General features: G+C 41.4%; 1 protein-coding gene across 1 annotated transcript in view; it reads left to right on the top strand.

Annotated features, from left to right (window-relative positions):
* Nucleotides 1-9,710, top strand: part of FER1L6 (fer-1 like family member 6) — a 124,384-nt gene extending 114,674 nt beyond the window's left edge. The window contains exons 39-40 of the mRNA XM_069466013.1: nucleotides 7,751-7,851; nucleotides 9,527-9,710. Of these exons, the coding sequence (XP_069322114.1) occupies nucleotides 7,751-7,851; nucleotides 9,527-9,710 (285 nt within the window). The remainder of the gene's footprint in view (nucleotides 1-7,750; nucleotides 7,852-9,526) is intronic.
* The last annotated feature ends 13,022 nt before the right edge of the window (nucleotides 9,711-22,732 follow it).

Below are 22,732 nucleotides of genomic sequence, written 5' to 3'. Positions count from 1 at the left end.
TCATTTGGGTGGTTTTTGTTGATTTCCACAGCCCCAAACACTTGGTGTATATTAACTAATTTATCTGCTAACCCCCCAGAGATATGTATATATTATCAATTCCCATTTTATAGATAAGGAAACTGAGGCACAGAGAGGTAAGTAACTTGCTTCATGTCACACAGCTAGTCGGGGAGGATGGGATTCAAACCCAAGCAGTCTGCACCTACATTCCTTGGTCTTCACCACTGTGCAATACTTCCTTTTCTGACAGAGAGACATGGAAACAGAAGGGACATCCACCTTGGTCCTGGAGTCCTCAGCAATCTTAACCACGGAGGTGAAGTCTGAGGTGACATCTCAGACTTGGGGAAATATAATTTAGAACAAAATTTTCTCCCAACCCAGAAAATCTCTCCACAAATGTAGTAGAGAGAAAAAAAGGTGGCGGGGAGGTGATATTGAGTTATCATTAAACCAGAATGTGATGTGCATTGCAAGCAACCTGCCAAGAGATTGTAAAGACAGAAAGAAATTTCATCCTTTCATACAGTTAAGCAGCTATAACCCATCTTTTCAAGATAAACAATAACTAATCCTCAAGTAAAAGGACTTCACATGACCATTTGTCACACACAGCTCATCCTAGATTCACTTGATAATTGGGGTGACCATCTATGTTACCTAATTAGCTTTACCCCAGAGAAAAACAAACTTCTCAAATCTTTATGACGAAAGGTAGTTTTGCAACTTGGAGAAAGGTGCCTGCCGAAGTTAGGCTCCTACCCTCCCTCAGAAACTGGGAGATAGGATGCTATCTCTCTTGATGTTTACATTTCAAAGAGATGGTTCCCAAGTCTTTGAAAGAGACCTTCTGAGTGTTAAAGACAAAGAGCCTATTTAGCTTTCAAAAGGATTCATATGCATTTCAAAGAGAAGGGAAAGAACTTGTAATTACAACTACTTGTCTAAAGTAAATCCTCCAAGAAAAAGGAAAAGAGGGAAATCTTTTTTCCTTATTTTCAACACGGAGAATTAAACCTTTTATTTTTAACTGGTGTTTGCCCTTACATAGAATTGGCTTCATCCTCACCCTATGGTACCCCACGGCCAGAGCCTGGGCTGACCTCAGCATGAAACCTGGTCCACCAGCCCTGCTTTGGCCTGCAGAGGGGTGTATTCCAGCCGTCCCTTGTCCTCCTCCCCTTAAGTAACCAATAACCATACTGAGGAAGCTAAACCGCCACTAAGTTTCTCCTAATGCAGTAGCAAGTTGAATCATCCCAGAGTAGAATGATGTAATGGAAAACCTCTGCTCCTCCCAGGGGCACTTCCTGTCCCCAAGTCTTAGTTTCCAACTCTGTAAGTTCCAGCACAGACATTCTCTGATTCCAACTCTGTGGGGACTCTCCTCTGGTTCTTTGAAGCCAGCTTTCCGAAGTCACTGTCCTCTTGCTCCAGTCACTGGCAGGCAAGAAGGGGTTTGTTTACCATCACCGCCACCAGCCAGATTTATTTTTAGAGCTGCTTATCACGACCTCCAGGCGGTGTCATTTAGACATTTGGGTCACAGGGCTCCTAGTGTGCAATGTGGCTGTCCTCACAATAAGTGGAAAACAGCTCCAGGGGATTGCTGAGGAATGGGGACCCTCGGAAGAAGGAAGGGGCGTATCTATTGAACATGTTCTTCTTCACAAAACACATTGCACTTCACATTTTATATGTCTTATCCCAATTAATCCTACTATAATAAAAGCAACCTTTAAAGAAATCACTCCTTTAAGAGATGGAGATTGGGAAATTTCTTTACAGGTTAATCCCACAAATCTACAGGTAGCCTGGATTAGTCTCAGGACATAAACAACCAAAATTAAAAGGGAGGTTTCTGTGCTTACAGTTTAGTGTGAAAAAATAGTATTTACTGTGTGTACACACACATACACTAGGTGCTAAGCGTTCAACAGTGAATAAGACAAATTCCTAGCAACTGGAAGTTCACAGTTTAGTTGAGGAGGGTGGTAGACATATGTCATTTAAATAATATGTAGCAAAATCAGATTTTCTAGGAACAGAAAAGGGAAATATTTTTGTATGAAGATTGTTTTTAAGATAGAATGCATAATATATATTTATAAGAAATATAAAAAGCATAAAAAAGTAAAAAGGACGAAATAGCACTCATAAATATCACCATCTAAAGAAAACTATTGCTAATGATTTGGTTAGTCCCAGTATTTTCTGTACGTATAGACTTTGGTTACTTTTACATAGTAATCATTCCATATTTGAAATAGTGTCTTCTTCATTTTGTTTTACTCAGTGTTATAATAAGCATCTATGTACATTATATTATCAATATTATTAACTCTTCATGGTCTCAAAATAGAAATGTCACAGTTTAATCATATGTTTTTCCTCAACTTATTTTCATTTAAAAAATTTGAACACAGAAAAGTTGAAAGAACGTCACAATGATCAGCTATAGATCTACCACCTAGATTCAATATTACTAATATTTTGCCATATTTAGTCTATATATTTGAGTATATAGATGAGTGTATATGTATATATATATTTTTTTCACTGAACCATTTAAGAGTAAGTCATAAACATTCTGACACTTTACCCCTAAATACTTCAGCCTGCATCTCCTAAGAATATAGACATTCTCCTACGTAACCACAATGCCATCATCACATATAAAAAAGTTAATAATGATTGCTTAATATAATCTGATTCATACCATATTTATGTCTCCATCCCTAAAAAGGTTACCACATTGCCCCCAATGTGTATTTTATAGCCATTTCTTTTTCAAAATAAGATTCAATCATGGTTCACATGTTGCTCTTGGTTATTATATCACCTTTGATCTATTTTATTTTAAGGACTCTGACTTTTTTTCCCCATGACATTAATTATTTGATGAAACTAGGCCTGATTTATGGGATTATTTACTCATGATGTTGCTTATCTTATTCTCTACCTCCTATATTTCCTGTGAACTGGAAGTCAGGTACAGCTTAGTAGGTGGCAGTTAAATGTTTTTGGCAAGAATGCATAATAAATAACATTGTTTACTCCACAGGGAATCATGCCAGGAGGCACATGCTATCAGGCAGTCTCCCTATTAGTGATGCTGTGTTTGCTCACTTGATTATGTTGATAAACACAAGATCCTTTCATAGTGAAGATTGATTTTTCTCTTTGCAATTAGCAGGTACTTCCTCGTCCGCTGCCAATTTCACCCAGTGCTTTTAGCAACCACTGGTGATCTCGATTAATCCAGTTATTTCACTGGTGTTATAAAATGAGTTTTCTAACCCTTCCTTACGTTTTTTTCTTCCTTCTTTCCTTCTATCTGTCTGTCTATCTATCTAATTCTATCATGTTTTCTCCATTTATTAGTTGGCATTTATCTGCTAAGAAGAGCTTTCTCTCATCAGCTGGAAATAAATTATAGTCACTCTCCTTCCCACCCCCTAAAAGACAGGATACATGCTTAATTGCATCCCTTAATTACAAACTTTTAGAATCAAGAGTTGATGTAGAAGTCACATCCAGTGATGGCAAATGAGCTTTTTTTCCTTTGCTTTTATTTTTTATGTCATTATGGTTTCATATTTTTTTAAAAAATATGTATTGTCTAGCTCTGTCCACTGAAGGACCCAAAAGTAAAATCATTCAGTAGAAAGGAGACTCCTAGCACCTAGATCCTGGTTTCTAAATACCTGCTGTTATTAAAAGAATCCAGGGATGTCTGGAGAAATGGCTGACTCCAGGTCTAGGGCAGATAAAATCCAAGATGAGTCTGGGACATCTCATTAGGGCAAATAGTACAATTCAAATATCCAGAAAAATAATGACTGTGCTTTGCACATAAAGCTCTTTCTGAGTTTTGAATTATTTCTTTAATTCAGCTACTGAGAAATGGAATTCCTAAGTTCAACATATGGCTATATAAGATAGTATATATACATATGTACATACGTACATATATGTATGGGTCAATATACATATATATGTATATATGTGTGTGTGTGTGTATATATAGTCCTTTTCCCAAAGGATTTTGCCAGCCTACTTTCCACCATTAATGTACGAGAATGGCTCGTGTCATACCAGTGAGGGTTGTGTATTAATAGGCAGTAATTATTGCTGAAGGAGGAGTGTCGGTTCTGAACTGCAATCACTTCTCAGCCTCCCCAGACATCCGCTCTCTAGGCTCGGTGGTTTGAAGCCCATAAATAACACATGTGGTGCAACAAATCAGAGTCTTTTCAAAGATCTTTCCTTATCATTTTCTCCAATCGACAGATATCATTAGGTTAATAGTCTCTTAAACTGTCCATTTTTTTTCTAGCTCTGATTTTAAATTACATTTAGAGGATATTATTAGCTTAAGACCTCTACTTGGTGCTAAACTGAATACTGATGATTGACATAAGACACGAAATCTTCTGTGTACAGAAATATGCAGTGAGCAGCAGCGTTTATCAGAACATGTCAGTAAACACCTCCCCGCCGTGGCCCTCCTCGTGCGTGATAAATGCATTGGGACCACCCAGGTAGGGTGTTGAAGCTGGAGCAAGACTATATATGATAATAACAGCTGCCTCCTATGCCTAGGGCAGAATTAATTTAATATACTCTGCCTCTCTTTTCTTTGCTTTTTTTTTCCCCCTGTAGGCATTTGGGTCTGTGGGACTTCTCTGGTGTTTTCTGTATGGGCAGAAGATATTTTCCATTAAAGTATGTGTTTCTGTTGATGAAAGAGTATTGAAGGTAACAACTGTCATTTTGTAGGGGATTTCTGCTTACCATGCACTCGGCTAAGCACTGCATATGTGCTACTTCATTTATTTTCCAAAGCAACCTTATGGGATACATGTTCTTAACATCCTCAGTGCAGTGAGCCTTAAAGAGGGGAAGTAACTTACCCAAGGTTACACAGCTAGTAAAATGTACAGCCTGGTTTCAAATGCAGAGCTGTCTGCACCAAATCCTATTCACTCGGCTATTTGCTATGCTACACTATAATAGGCTGTGATATTCCTTAAGCTAACCAAGGCCGGCCCATAGATGAAGGTCAAAAGCAATATATTAATGCAAGAGCAATAGCAATGATTATAGGGTTCCTCTTGAACATTTCAGAAAAGGCACATGTATTCATTGTTAGATAAATAGTCTACATTTTTTTCTTCAACAACAAGGGGCCACATGGACACATAAAGTAACAGACGGATGAGATTTGGCTTCAGAGGACCTGGGTGCAAGTCCTGGTTTTGTAACACCAGTTAGCAAAACTCAACAAGCCTTGGTTTCCATAGCTGTAAAATGAAGGAAAAAACTGCTATCTACTTTGCCAGGTTGTCAGAAGGCTGAAATGGAATAATGCATGCATGCAGCACTGTGCAGGTTATAAAGTACTGTGGCTAACCTTATTGTTATTAGCAGTAGAAAACAAAGGGGCAGCTGTGGTCCTTTTGCTCTTGTTATAACTTGTCCTCTGTTGATTTCTATCCTCTTTTCCAAGCATGCTGGGGCCTCACAATTGGTTAGCTCCTCTTAAGCTGACTCTCCTTCAAATTAGAGGAATGGGATGAAGCTCTAGGTATAATATGCTGCTCAGTGGACCTTATGTCACCTGGGAAAGAACTCTGAAAAGAAGTCCTTTTTGCATTTTGGAAACCCATCTACCATGACTTTTGGGGGAGTTTCTTGGGTTTCTTCCAGCCATCAAGTCTTGCAGGGGCTCCTTGGGCTTTAACTCTTCCTTTCATAAATCCTAGAAGGTAGAGCCAGATAGCTCTAGAGAGGATCTGGATGCTTGACAGAGGAGGAAACTGCGACCCAAGAAGATAAGTGCCTTTGGATGGTGATAATGAAGACAATTAGGGAATCACCTCATGTTAGGGTTGGGAAGGGCCTTGTAAAGCTTCTAGTCTGATTATCTGGCAGATAGATGGATAAGTTGGGAGGCAGCCTGCTATAATGGAAAGAGCATGAGCTTTGGTATCATACAGACCAAGGTTCAAATTCCAGTTGGTTGGCTTATTGCCTATGTGACCATAAAAACTGATTTGACTCTTAAACCTTCATTTTTTAATCTATAAAAATAAGACTTACCTTGTGTGTTTCTTGGATGGATGGATAGATAGATAGATAGGTAGGTAGATACATAGACAGACAGGATGAATGAACCAGGGACAAAGCGAGCAATCAGTAAAGCATTGCAGTTACAGTTAGACTTATACTATTATTATGCTACTGTTGATAGATGTGTAGAGGAATGATTACAATCAACAGAACCTTTATATTCTTTCTTTCCCATGCTTTTTAAATATTTACTGAGTGCTTATACATTCAAGTCATTGCCTACCAGGCCAATATTTCTCAACAGGAAAGAGAGACTACATGTATACATATTTTAAAGGAAGATTTCTGAATCATAGGACATTTAATGCTGTTCTGAGTTGGGCCAGGGTTCTAGTTCAAATAATGAAGGAAATCACCTAGATTTGAACTCATGACTTCACCTATAAAAAGCCCACTGTACTTCTTAACTCATTCAGACAGCCATGCCACTCCCTCTCTTCTCCTGTCCCTCAGCCTCACTCCAAATATTCTACTTCTTCCTAATTTCTCCCTCAATTACATTGTCGTGGCTGCCAGCAACCAATCCTACTTGTTTAAAAGCCCTGGCTTTTTTAGGGTGAATGGATAAGATTCCAGCTCAGCAGAATCTTAGACCTTTTTACTGGGGTAATAATAGATCAACCTCAGAAGTCACGTAATGACCAATCCACTCCTGATTCAGAGAGAGAAGCTTTAACAGCAGTTCTCTGTACTAAAACACTTTGATGATGCTCCCACCAGTCTGCTTCCCTCCCATTCCCTTGAATTTCAATGTACGAAACCAAAAGAGGCAAAAGGAGAGAGAGTCTCCTCCACCAAGAATGGTAATTCCAGGAGATCAGGGATTTTATTTTTCTTGATCATTGTTAAGTCCCCATGGGGCATCTGGAACAGTGGCTGGCAGACAGAGAATCCTCCAAAGTAGTGAATGAGTGAGTGGACAAGAGAGGATGGCTCTTAACTTTCACAGGGTCCTAGCTCATCCTTTGATAATGCAAGATGTACATCACTGCCAATAACTTTGGCACAGTGCTCTAAAGGAGAATATTTCTCACTATTTTTAAATCAGATAGGCTGTGTCTTACTGAGGAAGCAGGGGGAGGGAGGGAGGGGGTGCTATAATAAAAGGATAATTCTAAAACAATTAATAGGACAACCAAAAGCATGAAGAATGACAGAAAAGCCATGCAGCAAATGTAGGGCCATACCCACCAATTTCCTCTTGAGAACTGACAGAGAAGAAAGACGGTAGCAGATTAGAAAGGTTCTGCCACTCAAATAATTAGTCTCCTTTCTAATTACTATTGTTTCTGTAATTAATATTATTTTTTCAGATATTAACTATTACAAGAGGAGTAGTAGATGTGACTGAGTACATGTGTGCCTGTGTGTACGTGTGGGACTGTCTCCTTCCACAAAACTCAATAGTAAAACCATTCCAAGGCTTTTATTGTTCATCATAAAAATGGCTTCTCCCAGGACCAAAAAGGGAACAGTATTTCTCAAAATAAAGCAGCAGAATATTCAAAATACTTTCTGGCCTTCTCCAACATGCTAGCACATCTTCTAGAAGGTTGTCATTGCCCAACGGGTCTTTGGCTGTAGAAGCTGAAGCTTTCGCATCTTCATACAGGGCAAAGTTGAAGCTGAGTTCCACCTGGTTACGGCAGAAGAAGCTGAGAAAAACCCTGTCGGAAAAGCCCGAAAGGAGCCGGAGCCCCTGGCCAAGCCCAAGTGAGTGGGGTTGTGGGTGGGAACATCAGAAATGGGAAAAGGCCTTTGCAGTCCCCAGTGTTGTCAGAGAACCTGGGTATTTCCTTAGAGCAGCCCCCTGGGAGAACTGAAAAGCCAGGAGACAGGCAAGTGGTGCCGTCCAAGCGATCTAGCATTTTGTTTCTACAATTGGAAAACACTCTAAAAACATTACAGAGCGCTCGGCAAATGGAGAGACAAATTACGTGTCTGTAATACCACCACATAAACACTTCTAGAATCATTTCGTGTGTTTTTCTACTCATTTTTTATGTGAATATGAATGTCAAAAGTTTTTTCTACCTATTCCCTAATCATGCATACAAAATTGTCTTAATGTTTTCTTTAGCCTTTACTGAAAAGTTTTGCTTTGTTGCCATAGTTGTCATAATTAGGATTTTTTTTTTTTGAGACAGAGTCTCACTCTGTTGCCCAGGCTAGAGTGCCATGGCATCAGCCTAACTCACAGCAACCCCAAACTCCTGGGCTCAAGTTATCCTTCTGCCTCAGCCTCCCGAGTAGCTGGGACTACAGGCATGTGCCACCATGCCCAGCTAATTTTTTCTATATATTTTTAATTGTCCATATAATTTCTATTTTTTTAGTAGAGACGGGGTCTCGCTCTTGCTCAGGCTGGTCTCGAACTCCTGAGCTCAAACGATCTGCCCGCCTCGGCCTCCCAGAGTGCTAGGATTACAGGCGTGAGCCACCGCACCCGACCTAATTAGGATTTTTAATGTCTGGAATATTCCATAGACTTGATGCCCATAATTGACTTGATTCCCACCCTGTAATTGGATATTTAACTTACTTCTACATCTTTTTCGTTATTATAATATGATGAAAAAGTTTTCTCTTTATAACTCTTACTTTAAAATAAAGTTCCAGAAGTAGAATTACTAGACAAAAGGGTTACTCTATTCAATGTGATCCTTGGTGATTTATCAATTAAAAAGTGAATAGATACACATGTGAAATATGTACACAAAACACTTTGAAATTGTATTTGTGCTGTCCCTTCTCAGACCCCAAGTGTCTCAAGATGAGGGCTCTTGTCTCTGTACCTGCATTTTACCTCTCATAGTGTTAGGAACATCGTGGGTGCTTGGTTATTCATTAAAAGTATCTACTAAAAGGAACACTTTGGAGAACACAGAAGAACGATGACATAGGCTAGGCCTTCCAGGAGCTTTCCATCTATTTAGGGAGGAATAATAACACAGAGACTCATAAAATAGTTATCAGAATATAGAAGACAAATATGTTAGTTTCAAAAAGGGGGCAAATCGTGTGATAAGTGAGATAGGAACTCGGAGCAAGGGGCCCCATTGTGGACTGAGGCAGTCAGGGCAGGCCTCATGGAAAAGGCGGGGTTTGAGCTGGTCATGGTTGGACAGGTGGAGGGTGGTGGGGCCTCAAGCTGGGTTCTAACTAGACTCTTGCTCTACTGCAGACTAACCTTTACAATGAAGCAGGAACCATTATCGTCCAAATGCTAGATTGCTCCTGCTTCAGGCAACATGGTCCTCTCCCGTTCTCCAGCCTCTCCCTGTGGGTCCCCAGAAAGTGGGAGTCAGAAGAACTTCGTTAGGTCTTGAGACTCCTAGGTGTTGACAATATGACCCCCTTTCCTCATTTTTTCTCACTTCTCCCTCAGCCGCCCAGACACCTCCTTCTCCTGGTTTGTGAGCCCCTTCAAGTGCCTGTACCACCTCATCTGGAGGAATTACAAGAAGTACATCATCATCGCTTTCATTCTCATCATTCTCATCGTCTTCCTGGTCCTTTTCATCTACACCTTGCCGGGAGCCATCAGCCGAAGGATCGTGGTAGGCTCCTAGAGGACTGCGGGGACCCAGGCCCTCCTTCTGCACTCATCTCCTCCCCTTCCTCATCAGTAAACATCTAAGAACACGTACTGTGCAAGGCACCGTGCTGAGTGCTAAGGCAACAGAATCGAAGCGCCCAGGAACCGGTCCCTATGTCTGAGGACAGATTGGCTCTTCTTGGAGGAGCTAGAAAAGAAACGTTCCCTCCCTACACCAACCCCTGCCTCCATCTTTCAAACTTATGAGCCTTAAGTCATGGTTTTGCCATAAGCAGCATGAAATGATGACTCTCTTAACTCAGGGTAATCAACGGTGACCTCAAATTGACTTAGATGAATGTTTTCTTTATGTAATTGTATTCTGAGAAGTTTCATTCTGGGTCTGAGATTTTATTAGAAGTACTTTATTTTAAATAAAATTTTACAGCAAATAGGCTGAAAACATAGCAGATTACCAAGTATTCAACCTGTTCTATATATCTTAACCCTGTTTAATCCTTATAGTTTATAGAATATATTTATTTATTCAGGCTGTGAAATCCATTTGGAGAAAACTTCATATAAATCAGCTAAAATACTTCATTGTTGAAATTCCTATCTCGAGAAAAGATATTAGTGATTTTCCACTAAAGTCAACACTTGTAGAACATATTCAGTAGTAGCAATGAGTCCTGTAGGAATCCATTTTGACTTATGCACTATGGCAAATTCCAAGTGGGAATTTTACAATATGTTGTAAGATATATGAAATATAATTGTGTGTATGTGTGTGTATGGGTTAGCGGGAGCTCCATGCTACCCGTAGGAATTCTCTTTTGCCAGATACACAGGCATTCTCATAGACCATAATATGAATGGCTGTCCCTAGCACTGTTCAGCACTTAGCCTGACCACCATATGTGGCAGGTTTCATCATGAATCTCGAGCACAAATTAATTTCAAAACCAGTCTTAGAAATAATATCCTATGCACTTGTCATGTGGGGTCAATTTTTCTTGAAAGTAAACCTCTGATCTTCATAACACAGTCTAGATCTGCCTCCCTTCCTGAGGCAGGGAGTTGAAGTGAGGGGCAGGTTTTCCTCAGATATAAGGAAACAAAGGAATTGAAATGGTCGGCCTCAATTCCCATACAGAATTTTGGCCTCATACACAAGTCAATATGGCAGCCATTTCTTCTTTCTGTCATTAGGACCCATCTGGTGGTGTTGAGAAGCTGAGTTGGTGCTCCCTTCTTGACAAAAGAAGCACTAGAGCTACTGTTTTGTTTTGTTTTGTTTTGTTTTGTTTTTTGGTAGTTTTGCACAGTTGTAACTCTTCTAAAGGGGAGGATGTTTACTTCTACATAGAAAGTCATTTTAGAATGTTCATGATCCATCAGGGAAAGACTGAAGAATGTTCTGTGTGATTTTAGACTTAAGCATTGTTCACTGAATTCTAGCCCTCGATGCTCACTCCCTAGAAACCCGCATGCCCTATTTTCCTGAAATGCTGAAAAATAGAGCATTTCCTGCATTGGCAATGATTCTTAGTGGAGTGATTATACAAACTATAGTTCATTCTTGCTGTGAAATAATGCACAGCCATCATTAATAATGTAGTTGAAAATACATAATGGCATGGAATATATACATTGAGTACATTGCAAGTGAAAAATGTATATGGGTTAGAAAACTGTATAGTACAGCATGCTGTAAAAAGAAAATATGTATACATGCATAGAAAAATATCTAGAGGAATATGTCAAAATGTTAACCGTGATTTAGCAATTATCTTTAAGCAGCAGTATCTTTTCTTTTTCTTCTTGTTGTGTAGTTCTCCTGAAACTTCTAAATATATATGTATTATTTTAATGTGAGAAGTTTAATAAATAAACATAAATTTACATATGTTCTTTTAAAAATATTTATTGAGTGTCTCCTATGTGTTGGGCAGTGGGGATACAAACATGGCCCCCGCTATTAAATAGCATGGAGTTTGCATTCTAGTAGATCCCTAAGATATTGTTTTATCTTCAAATTATGAGTCTTCCAAGAAAGGTGTCTAATAAGGAATGTGTCTCATGGATTAGTTTTAGGAAAAAGCACAACATGTACCTCTGGTGTTGTCAAAAAGGAAAATAACAGTATTATTTTTGGATAAATTTGGAGGAAAGGTATTATACTTTCTGCTGGATTCTGGATGGGAAGATCATAGGTAATTCTTGACAAAACAATGTACATTTTTCAAATTCATAATAAAAACAAGTTAAAAATTGAAAATCCTTCTTAAATAGAACTCATTAACTTTCCTTTGATGTCAATAGACATGCACATGCTACAAAGCTTTTAGCAAAAGTATTTGAAACACTTTCAAATCAGATGGCATCATAAGAAATGTGTGAGAATAAGTGGTAAGCAGGGATAATTTTGGAATCAGCTATGTCTGGTATTCTATACATAGGATGTTGCATATGCCTGTCCTGCATATAAAAAAATAAAATAAAATAATGTTCTATGCCTAAATGGGCAGCCCTAGTCCTAAAGATATTATAGTTAAAAAAAAAATTTTCCCAAGAAGTTGTCATGAGTCCCTACATGTGTTCTTAAATAAGATTAATTTAAATTTATTCATTTGACAGCTTAGAGTTTTTCTTACAGCTTAAATCTGTTTCAGAGTGGTTTTGTTTATGTATTTTACAACATTTGAATCTTTTCCCCCAAACTACGCAAAATGAAATTAATACCAGCAACAACAACAGCAACCACAACAGGACAGAATATCCAATTCTGTGTCGCCAGTGGTTGAAACATTTGGTGCCTTCCTTGCTCTTTTCCTTTTAAGATACATAAATGGAAATTACAAGATCCGCTTCACAGCTGGGGCCATTTGGTGTTTATTTATTCAACAGATAATTACTGAGCTCCATCCTCACTCCAGGTGCTACGATCAGCACTGGGGATACAAAGCACACAGGTGAAGTCCCTGCTCGAACCCATGGAGCATAGAGTTTGATGGAGAGAAGGCATAAATCAAACAATCACATGCACAGATCATTACAGACTGATGTGTTGAACAGGAGCAGAGAGAGCATCTCACAGAGGGCCTACACACAGCCCGGCAGCAAGGGAGATGTCCTGGGGAAGTGATGGCTGAAGGGAGATGAGGGATGAGGAAGCAAGATGGAGAGGAGGAAGAGCCTAGACAGAAGAGAGTACGTGCAAAGGCCCTGAGGTGAGAGGGAGCAAGGCACATAGAGGAATCTGAAAGAGAGTGGAAATCATGACGAGAGGTAGAGGGTCCTGAGATGGAGATGGAAAGTCATGTAGGGACCATACCCTTAAGGGTTTGGGTCTTCATTAAGGGCAATGAATAGCTACTGAAGAATTTTAAGCAGTGGAGAGGTATGCTTAGATTTCCACTCTATATGGAGAACAGATTGGAGGTACTGTAGTCCTCCCCAAAGAGAAGGCAGTTGTTTTCACTCAGTAATGGCAGCAGAGGGGGGAAAGGGAGAGATCAGAGATTATATGTTTAAGGCTCCAGAATGGTCTAATGAGGAGTTTGGGATCTAGTGCTGATTGTTTCATACCAGCTGTGTGACACAGGGCAGCTATCTGCACATCTCTGATCCACAGTTTCCTTGTCTGTCATATAAGGAGGTCCATATATATAGTGATGAAAAGTCCATGGTATATCCCAGTGCAAAGCTAATGTGTTAATGGGTCTGTAGTGTAGAGAGTTTGAAAGAGTGGATTAAACTCAGAGTCAGATTGTGAAGGCTTTGAATGCCATGCTAGACGGTTGGATTTTATGCAACATAAAATGGGAACTCCTGGGAGGTGGCAAGAACAGGTCTGTGTATTACAGAAGTTGCTCTGCCTGCAGTGCATGGTGGATTGTCGGGGATGAGGTCTGAGGTGGGGGACATGTTAGGAATCAGAGGACATAGCCCTGGAAGGACATAAGAACCTATGCCAGGGCCATGGCTGTGGGAAGGAGAGGAAAGGTCAGATTCCGGAACACAGGTGGCGTCCTCCCCAGAGGTGCCTGCCAGAGAGGACAGGGGAGTTTGGATCCTGGCTCCACGATTTCTATCTGGGCAGGTCTCTTAACCGCTCAGAGCCTCAGTTTTCTTATCTGATTAAAAGGAGGTATCATGTGCTTGGCCAAAGTTGTTGTGAAGATTGGAGAAAAGGCATGTAAATTGTCTAGCAAGTGCTGTGCATGAAGCCAGTGCTCAAATGGCAGTAGCTAATGTCACAGGTGTCATTTCTATGAGCCAAAGCAGAAGGATGTGGAGTCTAATTGGATATAGGGAGCGAGGAAGGAGGATCGGACCTATGTTTTAAATATGTTCTGGCACATGGGCTAAGAAATTTTTCAACCAGTAATTCTCCTGAGAGTCTTAGTTTTCTATTGCTGCTGTAACAGATGACAACAAACTCAGCTGATTAAGGCAACACAGATTTATTACCTTACAGTTCTGTAAGTCAGAAGTCCAACCCGGGTCTCCTGAGCTAAAATCAAGGTGTTCACAGGGCTGCCTTCCCCCTGGAAGCACTGGGGGAGAATCTGTTTCCCTGCCTTTTTGCTTCTGGAGGCCTCCCACACTCCTGGGCTCCTGGCCCCTCTCTTCATTTGCAAAGCCGGCAGCATTGCATCTCCCTGTGCTTCCTTCCATAGTCACACCCCACTCCGATTACGCCTGGAAAAATTCTTGCTCTTAAGGTCCCATGTGACCACATTGGACCTGTCTAAATAATCCAAAATAGTTTCCCCATCTTAAGGTCCTTATTCACATCTGCAAAGATGCTTTTATCATGTAATACAACATATTCACTGGTTCTGAGGATTAGAACATGGGTTTTTCTGGGTTTTTTGGGTATTTTTTTTTTTTTTTGCCTTGTTTTTCCCTTTGGCAGAGGGAGGCATTAGTCTACTACCACGCTATCTCCCAGACAGTGTAATTCAGCCCAATTTGAAGGTCATTTCAGTAGAGCTTTGAAAGTTGGTGGGACCATTATGGTGTATGAAAGGGGTGAGGCCCACAGACACTTTCGTCTCTGGAACAAGATGTTTCCACTTGCGCTTCAGTCTCTCAGGTGGTAATTATCTCAGCAAAAGGGGAAGGATCCATTCTGTCCTCGGCTTTCTGAGCCGGATGCGGCAGGACTCTGCCACTTCCTCCCCACGCCTGCCGCAGGAGTTCCCACATAGGCCTCTTGAGGCAGCAGTCGCTCCTCTACAGACTTCGTTTTCCCTTTGTTACAGCCTTTGTTCTCTCTGGTTTGTAAAGGGCAATTTGACAAAAGCACTTCATTTTTCTGAAGCATTGTGTGATTTCTGAACCGTTGTACTAGTGGAAAGAAAATGGGCTTTGGAACTGAGACTGAGAGAATGACATTAAAACTTGAGCATAGGCGCTTACAAACCGTGAGAGCTTGAACAAATTACTCAACGACTCCGAGTCTTATTTTCCCTGATACATAAAAAGAAGATAATACTTACCTTGCAGGATCGTGTGAGTTTGGACATATGCGGTGGTGGCAATGCCTGGGAACAGAAGTAGAGGAACATTTATAAAGAGCTAGTGTCATCTAGATCATGGGTATTCAGATTAATGACTACTTATAATCTAAGTAACAAACAACTGATGTTCTGTGAGTCCTATTAAAGACTACAATGTAATACATATGTTTTCTTGCTGATTCTCCCGACAACCTTATTTTGGAAACAGCTCCAGGGACTTCCAGATCACCCTGCTCATTTGGAACAGATCCAAGACCCAGTCCCGGCCCCTCTCCTGGTCCTCTGCTCGCTCCTTTACAGGCGGCTGGGGAATGATTCACTTGAGGTGGGCAGGGCGGCCTCCAGTCAGAAAATTCCTCAGTGCCTTTTTAAGGTTCATGCGTGAGCTAGGGATTCATCCAGAACCCCTGAAACATATCAATGTGCTTTACACCGCACCAGGGGTGTGTGTTTTGAGCCTCGCTTTATACTTGAACCACTGTGTTTGGTGGACAGAGAATGCAACAGGCATCTCTCATTCATGCCACTCCAGATCTTTTAAACACTTTTTTCACACTTGGCACTTCTTCTAGCGGAAATCCATTCCCGGTGCAGAAAACAACCTCTAGAGTGCAGACGTTTGACTCAGCTCCTCGTGGTCAGGCATGGGACTTAGAAACTACTGATGTGAAGAAACAGGCAAAGTAGAAGGCATCGATCATCTCAGAAACTGCTAGCTGCATAGCAAATGTCCATTTCTCCTGCCTCCTCGGTAGCAGAACCCCAGCTATAGTGGGGGCAGAGTGTGCTGAGCTAAAAGTATATGTTCTTCAATCTCTTGCTGTTAGGGGTAGCCAAGGCTACATAAGCAGGGATCACTGGGTAGGCAGGACTTACAGGAAATCTCATTGAAGGGAGTTCACTCACTGACAGACTCCTCGTGCCTTTTCCGCTTCCTCCTTCATCTCACCTGAACTGTGGATGTGATGGCTGGAGCTCCAGTAGCTACCTCAGATCATGAGACAACCTTGACTGTGGAAGCCACCACACAGAATGGTGGGGCAGAAAGACAGAAGGGGCATACATCTCTGGTGATTGTGGAGTCACCAAGCCACTCATAGATCAACCATCTCTGGGTTTTTCTACAAGAAAGCACCTCTATCTGTCTAAAGCCTCAGTTATTTGGAGTTGCTATATGCAGCTGAATCAAATCCCAACTGATACAAAGCAGCTTTCCTTGACTTTGCGGAAATGGAGCCACTTTCTTCCAGTACCTTATCTGAGTCACTTCACTTCAGACCAATAAAAGACCAGCTAACACCAGGTCCCTTTGCGACATCTCATTTCCTTCAAGTTAGAGCTAAAACCCACGGAGAATTTCATGTCACAAGGCAACTCTGCATTGGAGGACCAAGTCAAACAGTTAGAATTGCCAAGTAAAAATTCTCTCTTTTCCTTCCAGAGCTTCTCTCAAACCTCACCTTTAAATTTGTTTAAATTTATTTTTAATTTTGGTAAAATACACATAACACAAAATTTACCATTTTAACTATTTTTACATGTGCAGTTCCATGGCATTAAGTATATTCACATTGTTGTACAAGCATCACCACCACCCATCTCCAGAATTTTTCCATATTGCAAGACTGAAACTCTGTACCCATTGTATAACTTCCCATTTTCCCCTCTCCCCAGCCCCTGGAAACCCCCATTCTACTGTCTGTATCAAAGAACTTGGCTACTCTAAGTACTTCATATTAATGAAATCATACAGTATTTTTCCTTTTGAGACTGACTTATTTCACTTAGCATAATGTCTTCAAGGTTCATCCATGTTGTAGCATGTGCCAAAATTTCCCTTCTTTTTAATGTTGAAGAAAATTCCATTGTATGCCTATATCACATTTTGTTTATCCATTCATGGACACTTGGGTTACTTTCACCTTTTAGCTATTGTGAATAATGTGGCTTATAACATGGGTGTAAAAATATCTCTTTAAGACCCTGCTTTAAATTCTTTTGGGTGTATTTCCAGAAGTAGGTTTGCTGGGTCATATGGTAATTCTATTTTTAACTTTGTGAGGAACTACCATACGGTTTTTCATAATGGCTGCACCATTTTATATTACAACCAGCAGTGCACAGGGTTCTAATTTCTCCACATCCTCATCCACATTTGTTATTTTCTGTTGTTTTTTTATATATAGCTTTTTCAGTGGGTATGAAGTGGTATCTTATGGTTTTTATTTACATTTCCCTAATGATTAGTGATGTTTAGTATCTTTTCATGTGCTTTTGGCCATTTGTATGTCTTCTTTGGAGAAATGTCTGTTCAAGTCCTTTACCTGTTTTTAAATCAGGTTGTTTATTTTTTTGTTGTTGAGTTTTAGCAGTTCGATATATATCCTGGATATTAATCCCTTATCATATATGTGATTTGCAAGTATTTTCTCTAATTCTGTGGTTGTCTTTTTACTCTGTTGATAGTGTCCTTTGATACACAAATCTAAAATTTTTTGAAGTCCAATTTGTCTGTTTTTCTCTTGATGCTAGTGCCTTTGGTGTCACATCCAAGAAATCATTACCAAATTCAATGTCATGAAGCTTTTCCCCCAAGTTTTCTTCTAAAAGTTTTAAAGTGTTAACTCTTATGCTAGGATATATTGTAGCAACAAGCAACCCCCCAAATCTTAGAGGTTTATCCTTATCTTACTATTTGGTTTCTTACTCACAGATTTGGCTTTGTGTCTGAGCAACACTCCATGTGTTGGCCCAGGACTCCAGGCTGCTTTGATCATATTGTCCTTCTATATCAACACAAATTCCACATTTGCTGGGTCAGGGAAAATAGAGTGATGAGACTCCAACACTGACTATTAAATTCTTCCACTTGGAAGTGAGATTTGACATTTATACTTACATTTCATTGGCCAAAACCAGTCATATGGACATGCCCAACTTCAAGGGAGCAGAGAACTACAGGGCCTTCACGTGCTCAGAAGCAGAGGGGAACCAGATGTTGGTGAATAACAGTATCACTTTCTATATGTGGGTATGATTATTCCCAATTTACAGATCAAACAATTAGGACTCTGCAGCTAATTACAAGGAAGTTCTGTTTGGTTTCAAAACCATCTTCTCTCTTTATTCCCAACATAGTAGCTACTGCGTTAAAATACACTGGTACAGACTATTTTCTCCCTTAAGAATTATTCAGTTTTCTGCCTGTACGAGTCTTTGTGATGCTTATGATGATTTAATGAAACTGCTTACTAACTGTAAGCCAACCTATTTTCAATAAAATAACCAAAACCAGATTGTGATGAATCATTCTTACGGCTCTCCTGACTCACTCGCTGCTCCTAAGAGCCTGGCTGTGCCTGTTAGGGAATATCTAAGTGGCTCTTTTCTTCCTTTGGCATTCCGGAAGCTCAGCTGGAGTCTTTGGGGTTAGAATCCATGTATAGAGGTAGCCACTAAGTAGAGGTAAATTTGCATTCATGTACATTTTAAAACTAAGCATTAGAGGCTCTGTTCATGTTAATCCTCCCCACTAAGAGGGAACCTCCTTTCCTTCTTCTAGGGAAAATGCACATTGTTTGTACCTCTCCTGAGATCCAGAACACATTTTATGTGGCTCTAGAATTCATGTTATCGTCACGTCTTATTCACCTCTGCATGCTGAGTTTCCTCAGGCGGTATTGACTCATGGGTAGAAGTGGGAGTACAGTGACAGTAATAACCCCAAATTACAGACTATTGTGACCCAATTTGATCTATAGATCTCAGCCACTTAAATAGTCCCATTTCCCAAGCAACATCACTTTTAAACAAAACTTTAAACCAGACCTAGGACAGTTCACCCACTATCATTTTATCTCCAGATACAGTAGCAAGATCAGATATGTGGACAGAGGCAGAGGCTGGGGTGACAAGTATTAGCCAGTGACAGAAGTCTGCTGGCTGAGGCTCTTGAAAAGCTCTGGTTTACCTGACAAGAGGAGTGGTACAGCTATTGCCCTTCATCCTTCCCCGATTCCTGCCTGGAATGTAGATGTGATGCTTGGAGGTACAGCAGCCATATCCTCACATGAGGACTGAAGCCAAGGCCAATGACAGTGCATCAAGAAGTGAGAAGGGGTCTTAGCTCTGCACTGCTCCCTCCAGAGAACAGCCCCTAACCTGTTAGATTTTCTGTGGCTCACAGCTAATAGCAATCCTAACTGTTGCAGAATGTCAAGACATATACCTACAAAAATATGGACGATATTAAACTGCTTTTAAAAGAAAATATCCCCATTTGAGTCAAAATGGTAGAGGAAGCGTGTGGCAAGAGGCAGAGACTGGCCAGATTCAGGAGCTGGGAAGGACAGAAGCCCATAAAAATACAGAGTATGGTAGTCCACGTTTAAGAATATTCCTCTCTTCCCTGACACACGTCAGCACCACTCTGAATAACCTGACTTGTGCAGAGCCAAGGGCAGAGGCAGGCACAAGAACGGCACTAAATTTTCATAAAAACTCCTCAATAATTCAGTGACTCGGTAACTTGGTGAATTGGCTTTTAGTAAATTAGCTTTCAGCAAAGTGACTTAAAACCTGTGTTGTCAGCTGGAACCACTGCCATTTCCAGGGGCTGTCATACCTTTTATAATGTCTGCGCACTCCCCTGGGCCTGACAGACTGGCGCCCGGCTAAGCTGGGACAATGTCCCTGTCTCTGCTCATTGTGTGCTCCAGGAGGGGCGGGGACAGGGCCGCTGTGTCCCACAGCCCTGAAGGGATTTTCTGGAACAGCTCTTTCACAGTCCACCCTCCCTGGAGGATTCAGGCACAATCGCTGGGGTTGAGCACAGAGAGAAACCCATGGGGTCGCTGGGCTTCACTCATGCCAGGCCTTCCCCGATGAGGACTGACCCTTTGATACGGGTCAAGCTCTCTGTGCCCCCTCTCCCGTCTTCACAAACATCCGCAGGTGATTCTGCAGCTGCTGGCTGACGGGCCATGTTTTGAGCCAGACTCTGCTATACCACGCTGCCGTCTCTATTGCTTTGCTAGCGCTACCCTAACAAGACACCACAGACTGAGGGGCCCAAACAACAGAGGTTTAATGGTTCACAGTGATGAAGGCTGAAGTCCAAGATCGAGGTGTTGGCAGGGCTGGTCTCTCCTGAGGCCTCTGTCCTTGTCTTGCAGATGGCTGTCCTCTCCATGTGTCTTCACAGGATCTTCCCTCTGTGCATGGCTGTGCCCACATTTCCTCTTCTCGTAAAAGCAGCCATCAGACTAGATTAGGGCCCACCCAAACAACCCCATTTTAACTTAATTTCCTATTTAAAGGCCCTATCTCCAGATATGGTCACATTTTGAGGTACTGGAGGCTAGGGCTTCAACATATGACGTTTGGGGGCACACAATTAAGGCATATTAGGCCCTCAAAATGTTTATTAAATTAGTGCAGTGATCTTATCCCCAAATTATCCAAAGTCTGCCCTCTCTGCATTGTACTTAACAAAGTAGCCTTCCATTGGAGATTTGATTTCCCAAGCGGCTTGTCGACAGGAGCAAATACACTAATCATGCCCATGCAAGCATTCTACTCCATGTGACAGATCTATTTTTCATTGCAAACTAATAAATCAGAATTCTGGTGTTTGCCTCACTCTGGTGGACACTTTCATCAGCTTGAGACAGTCTCCAAGGGCTCATTACCCAGTCACCGGCAGCTGTGCCTCCCTTCACCTTTGGGAACAAGGATTAGGTCCCAGGATGTGGTGAATGATTGTGGTCACACTGGTGTGGTCTTCTCTGGCATAGGACCCCTCTTCCCTGATTATTCCTGTTTTTCAAACAATCAGAGAGGTTGGGTAAATTTTACAAAGTCACAGCTAGTAAGTGGTGGCAGAGCCAGAATTCACCTCTTTCTTCTGTGAATGAATGTGCAAAACAGGTGGCAACTGACTGTCTAATTCTCGAGTGTCACTGATGTGATTCCTCAATGGGGGAATGCTTTGGGAAAAAAATGAGGGAGGGTGGCACATCCGAGCAGCTTGAGTGAAGTAAGGAGCAGATAGTGCCATGGAACTGCCTGGTGAGGCTTCCATGGCTTCCACCCTGGTCAGATCCAGGGTTTGGGACACAGAGCCCCAGCCTTGGCAGCCATATTTTAGCACCTTCCCCAGGCCTGAATCTTCTAAACCAGAGACTGCAGAGAAGAAGGTATAAAGAACAAACAGAGAGGAGGAAGTTCAGGAGTGTGTCCTCCCAAGGGTCAAGTCCTTCCAAAGCGGCTCTTCCCACCTCCCCCGGGCCTCCTGGCTTCACCTGTAGGGCCAGGTTTCTGCCTCCTCCCAAGTTCAGTGTTATTTCCCTGCTTTGTATCATAACCTCTGCAAGGACTAGCGGCAGTGGTACCCACAAGGAGAGGCCATGCACAGTGACTAAGAACAAGTCATCGATGTCACAGAAACCTGATTTAAATCCAGGTTCAAGCACTTACTTTCCTTCCAAGATAGTAAGATGGTTATAACGGGCCCAAACTTGTAGGTCAACCATGAAGAATTAATGTGATAATAAAGTCAAATTCTTGGCACACTGTGAATACTCAGTAAAGGATGTTAAAACCAACCCACACTTATGGCCTCGGTCTTGCATGATCTCTCTGGATATTGATAACTATTTTCAGAAGTTTAAAACCCACATGTCTTCATTTCATATTGTTTCTTCCCTCCCTTCCCTCCTTCCTAGTTTTTTTTTTTTTTTTTTTTTTTTAAGAGATAGATGAGGTCTTGCTCTGTCACCCAGGCTGGAGTACAGTGGCATGATCATAGCTCACTGCAGCCTCGAACTCCTGGGCTTAAGGATCCTCCCGCCTCAGGCTCCTGTGTAGGTGTTACTCTAGGTGCACACCACCGTGCTGGCTTTTTATTTATTTATTTATTTTCTAGAGACAGGTCTCACTATTTCGCCCAGGCTGGTCTTGAACTCCCAGCCTCAAAGTAATTCTCCTGCCTCAGCCTCCTGAGTTGCTGGGATTCTGCTTTGTTTTTTCTCTTAAGACTATAAGGCATCAGTAGACAAGGGTTTAGGCTCCAGCTTAGCTAGCGATGGGCCACAGCACCTTGTACACGTGACTCATCTGTTAAAGATACAGTTTCTTTATCTGAAAAATAATAGTGACAGCTATTATTTAATGGGCCACACACCCTGATGGGTGCATCAATACATTATGTAACTTAATCTTCTTAACCCTATGAGGAAGGCATTTTCCCTAACTTAGAGATGAGTGGTTTAGTAGCTGATTCAGGGTTACTCAGTTAATGACTAGTTGCGCCAGAATTTGAACCCTGAACTGGGAGCTTCAAAGCTGATGCTCTTTCACCTACATTAGCCTCCTCCCCATGGGGCTGACATGCTGTTCCTCCCAGGGCCTTGGTGTGGGCATAGAGAGTGTGGATGTGAAACTGCTTTCTGTGTTGCAGAGAGGCAGAGTGAATGTCAGCTGTTATTTGATCCCATGTACCAGCTCTGCATCTGCCCTCCCTTTG

The sequence above is a fragment of the Eulemur rufifrons genome, chromosome 3 (genome assembly GCF_041146395.1).
Source record: "Eulemur rufifrons isolate Redbay chromosome 3, OSU_ERuf_1, whole genome shotgun sequence".
Taxonomy (NCBI): Eukaryota; Metazoa; Chordata; class Mammalia; order Primates; family Lemuridae; genus Eulemur; species Eulemur rufifrons.
This window is presented reverse-complemented; position numbering and strand designations above follow the sequence as displayed.